Source organism: Pyrus communis, chromosome 3 (assembly GCF_041283825.1).
Source record: "Pyrus communis isolate YQ-2024b chromosome 3, ASM4128382v1, whole genome shotgun sequence".
NCBI lineage: Eukaryota > Viridiplantae > Streptophyta > Magnoliopsida > Rosales > Rosaceae > Pyrus > Pyrus communis.
This window is the reverse complement of record NC_142567.1, coordinates 9,864,897-9,869,778: the sequence shown is the minus strand read 5'-3', so window position 1 is coordinate 9,869,778 and position 4,882 is coordinate 9,864,897. Positions and strand designations below refer to the sequence as shown.

The window sequence follows — 4,882 nt, the reverse complement described above, 5'->3', positions numbered from 1 at the left end:
GAGCGAGTAACTTTTGATTTTCTCAAAAAAATGATCCCTTAGATACATATGAACTTTAACATAATGATTTCTACACTTATAAGGGATGAAGTAAAGGTGCGAGTCATTCATGAAATGAAAAACATTTTCCTTTAAAACGACCTTAGCAATGTATATATTAATGTGAGGTATCAAATACAAGAGTTTCTAAATTTGGTACGATAAAAGCAACTAACAATTTGCAATAAATTGTTTAAATCTCAACAATCACGGAACTATTGATTATTTCGCACAATTATTACTTCTTTGCAAATTAATTGATTGACTATTTTATTACAATAGGGCCCTGTTTGGCACATCGTATAAGACACCGGATAGGACTAATAATACGGTGTACCGTGTTTGGTGACCGTTTGGATTAAATAGGCACCGGATTAAATAATTTGGGCCCACCTTTTTTACCCTACGCTTACCAGCTTACTAATACCGTGCAAATGCACTGTACAACTTAGTCAGCCTTCGGTTGGAGAGACCAGTCTTCTGCGCCCACTCTTCCTCTACAGGTGCTCTCCAGGCGCTCTTTCTTCCCCTCATCCCAGGTTCGTCTTCTCAACTTCTTCTTTTTTGTTTGAATCACAGTTCGTCTTTTCAGATTTCTTCTTCTAGGATTCCGCCCCTCCCTCTATTCTTCCCCCTCCTCCTATTTTTCTTGCAATTTTCTTTCAATTGATTGAATCTAGTTATCATTTTCTCTCTAATTATGCAATTGATTATGTAATTTTGTGTTTTAATTAGAATTTTTGAATTTTAGGGTTTGCTATTGGGGTCGAATTTAGGGTTTGTTGTTGGTGTTGAACTTACAATTTTAACTCTCTGTGTGTGTGTATGCTTGCAATGCAAGAGAAAACCAAGGGTAGCGTGCGCAGCTTGTGTGTGTGTGTGCGCGCTTGCAATGTGCGTAGCTTGTGTGTGTGTGTGTGCGCGCGCGCTTGCAATGCAAGAGAAAACCAAGGGCAGCGTGTGTGTGTGTGTGTGTGTGTATGTGTGTGTGTGCGCGCGCTTGCAATGCAAGAGAAAACCAAGGGCAGCGTGTGCGTGTGTGTGTGTGCGCGCTTGAAATGCAAGAGAAAACCAAGGGCAGCGTGTGTGTCTATGTGTGTGTGTGTGCGCGCTTGCAATGTGCGTAACTTTTGTGTGTGTGCGCGCGCGCGCGTGCACGCTTGCAATGTGCATAGCTTGTGTGTGTGTGTGTGTGTGTGTGTGTGCACTTGCAATGTGCGCAGCTTGTGTGTGTGTGCGCGCGCGTGCATGCTTGCAATGCAAGAGAAAACCAAAGGCAGCGTGTGTGTGTGCGCGCGCGCGCTTACAATGCAAGAGAAAACCAAAGGCAGCGTGTATGTGTGTATGTATGTTTGCAATGTGCGTAGCTTTTGTGTGTGTGTGTGTGTGCGCACGCTTGCAATGCAAGAGAAAACCAAGGGCAGCGTGTGAGTGTGTGTGTGTATGTGTGTGTGTGTGTGCACGCGCTTGCAATGTGCGCAGCTTGTGTGTGTGTGTGCGTGCGCGCTTGCAATGCAAGAGAAAACCAAGGGCAGCGTGCGCAGCTTATTCCATTCAAAGGTGTGCGAAAAGAATAGGCAAGCTGTTTGGGGCTCCCTGGGTTTTCTAGATTGGACACAAATATTATACCGTGGGGCACGAAATCCTTATTCGTGTGTGTGTGTGTGTGTGTGAAAAATTTCGACATTTTTTGGATTATCTGCCTATGACATTTTTTGGTAGGACTTATTATCTGCCTATGACATTTTATTATTTGCCTATGACATTTTTTATTTGCGTATGACATTTTTTGGTAGGACTTATTAACATGCTTCCTTCCGTTTTCAGTGTTATTATGCATGCATGCTCCAGTTACTTAATTTTTTGCCACTATCTAATAATGTTATTTTATATTATCACTAGACATGGATCAAAGAAAGATTGTGGCATGCTTCATTGTTAACGTGTGGTACTTGAATATTGTGACTTGGTTGATGATGTGGTTCATCAAGAATCATAATTCAGCTAGAAGGCGGAATCGGCAACTTGCACTTAGAAATCGCACATTTGTTAGGAGAATGGTAGGGTCAGCCTATTTAGATAGCATAATAGGATATGATGATGTTCAATGTGTGAACCAAATTAGAATGGATAGAAGAACGTTCCACTATTTATGTCAAATGCTTTGTGACCACGATAGAGTAAAATTGGATGGTGTAGTGACAATGGAAGAACAAGTTTGCATGTTTTTGCATATACTTGCACATCATGTCAAGAATCGTACAATTGGGAGTAGATTTTGTCGATCGGGGGAGACCATAAGTAGGTATTTCAATTCCATTCTACACGGAGTGTAAGGCTACAAGGTACACTTTTGAAAGTGCCAGAACCCATTCCTAATGCCTACCCAAATCCTAAATGGAGTTGGTTTGAGGTATTCTTCATATTTTATAAAAATTACTTCTAAAATTTATGTAATTAAATATATTAAGCATACTAATGTTAATGATTTTTTTTTAGAATTGCTTGGGGGCATTGGATGGGACTTACATTAACGTTCATGTCCCTGAGCGAGATAAACCAAGATACCGATCAAGGAAGGGAGAGATTGCGACCAATATGTTGGGAGACTGTAATGTGGACATGAATTTTATATTTGTGTACCCAGGTTGGGAAGGGTCGGCATCTGATTCTAGAGTACTCCGAGATGCGATAAGTAGACCATCGGGATTAAAAGTTCCCACGGGTAACAATAGATTATTTGTTTATATTAGTAATTTGAATCCTCATTTTTCTTATATATAGTAATATACATTTTTTTGTGTGTTAGGGTGTTACTACCTTGTGGATGGTGGGTACACAAATGGTCCAGGATACCTTGCACCGTATAGGGGAGTGCGTTACCATCTCTCGGAGTAGAGAAATAGAAGACTCCCGATTAATCATGAGGAGTATTTCAATATGAAACATGCTCCTAGAAATGTCATTGAGAGATGTTTTGGACGACTGCAGATGTGTTGGAGCATCTTAAGAGGTCCATCATTTTTTCCAATTAAAACACAATTTAGGATTATCACAACCTGCTGCCTATTACATAATCTTATTAGAAGGCATATGTCAGCTGATCAATAGAAAATGAAATCCTAAACTTGGACGAATCTGAAAGTAGTGATGATGATGAAGATATGATTGACAGTGTTCAACCTACACAAGAATGGACTGCATGGAGAAACACTTTGGTTATGAATATGTACAATGAGTGGCGTGCACAAGTGTGATTTGATTAAATTTTTTTACATATGCATGTTGTGATTTGGTTATGGTTTGTTATTTGAACAAATAGTGATTTCTTATGTATTCGGTTATGATACTTTATTCGAACAAAGTGCGACCTAGTTATGTATTTATTTAAAAAGTGTGATGATTTGCTTATGGTTTTTATCACTTACTATTAATTATATGCATTATTGATTATATGTCATAATGCCAATATAAAGGGTGTTCCACATGTTGTGTATGTAATTGTAGGAATGGAAAGTGAACAAAGTAGTCAACCAAAAGGAAGTAAAAGGGTTTGGAAACAACATGAAGAAGATGCATTGCTTTCCATACTTGAGGAGGCAGTTGTTAAGAATTTGCAATATGATAACGGTTGTTTCAAACCCGGAACAATGGCTCAGTTTGAAACAGCTATTAATTTGAAATGTCCTAATGCCAATATAAAGGCAGTTCCACATATTGAGTCCAAAATGAGGAGGTGGAAAAAAGATTATGCAATAGTTTATGACATGGTTAATAAAACTGGTTTTGCATGGAATGATGTACGAAAGTGTATTGAGGTTGATAGCATTGAAGTATGGCAATCCTATGTAAAGGTAATTCTCTAACATAATACTAGAATTTAACTTTACATATTTGATTATTTAACATGTTCCCTTACATACAATTTAATAGTACCAAACCATATCCTTTAGCCCTATTCATTATAACAGCTTAATTAAATTAATGGATGCTTGATTATATCAAGACAGGTTGAAGGGAACAAAATAAGATTGTTTGTATTTTATGGATAGTGTGATTTGTTTTCGCATTGCAGGTTAACAAAGAAGCAGAAGGCTGGCTAGGAATATCGTTTCCATTGTATGACAGATTGAATGTTATTTTTGGGAAAGACCGAGCAACCGGAGTAGGAGCTGCAACTCCTACTGAGATGATGAATAAGCCTAAGCACATTAATGAAGATGAAGATGAGGCGGAGACTAGTTCTCCCTCTGTTGCTCAACAGTCCAGTAGTTCAAGTACCCGAAAAAAGAAGAGAGCTACTAATGATAATGATCTTGCTGTGGCATTTAGAGAAATGCTTTCTAAATCAGTTGATAAGTTGGGTGAAGTTTTACAAGTTGCTTTTGGGAAAGGAGTGGATACAAAACCTGAGATTGTTTCAGAATTGTCAAAGATGGATTTGTCTATTGAGGATCAAATCAAGGCACTAAATATCATTTTCGAAAAGCCACAGAATGAGAGGACATTCTCGTCTTTGGATGGTGCAATGAAAAAAGCCTTTGTACTCATGTTACTTGGACAAAGTAACCCCATTTGACATTTGAAACCAACAACAATATATTTTGTTAAATGCTGTAGCATGCATATAATTTGTTAAAAGTAGCATGCATATATTTTGGCTATCTGGACAAACTGTTTCTTACTGAAACCACCTTGCATTTGTATATTTTATGAACTTGGATATGTGGTTGGATTATTTATCGTAATGATTGTAGTTGTTTTTTGTGAACCTTCTTTTATGTTATTGGAAAATATTTTGAATTTGATGTATGAAATTTACTATTTTTCTTTGTTATTTGAA

The 4,882-nt window shown here is 37.9% G+C and overlaps 1 protein-coding gene across 1 annotated transcript; it reads left to right on the top strand.

Moving 5' to 3' along the window:
- The first annotated feature begins 3,643 nt into the window (after positions 1-3,643).
- On the top strand, positions 3,644-4,626 carry LOC148697916 (uncharacterized). The gene is made up of 2 exons (XM_088690239.1): positions 3,644-3,893; positions 4,115-4,626. The coding sequence occupies exons 1-2, from the start codon at positions 3,690-3,692 to the stop codon at positions 4,616-4,618; spliced, it is 708 nt and encodes a 235-aa protein (XP_088546365.1). The 5' UTR covers positions 3,644-3,689; the 3' UTR covers positions 4,619-4,626.
- The last annotated feature ends 256 nt before the right edge of the window (positions 4,627-4,882 follow it).

Coding starts and splice junctions, on each gene's coding strand:
- LOC148697916 (XM_088690239.1), top strand. CDS start 3,690: ATGGCTCAGTTTGAAACAGCTATTAATTTGAAATGTCCTAATGCCAAT. Junction 3,894..4,114: donor TATGGCAATCCTATGTAAAG/GTAATTCTCTAA, acceptor TTCGCATTGCAG/GTTAACAAAGAAGCAGAAGG.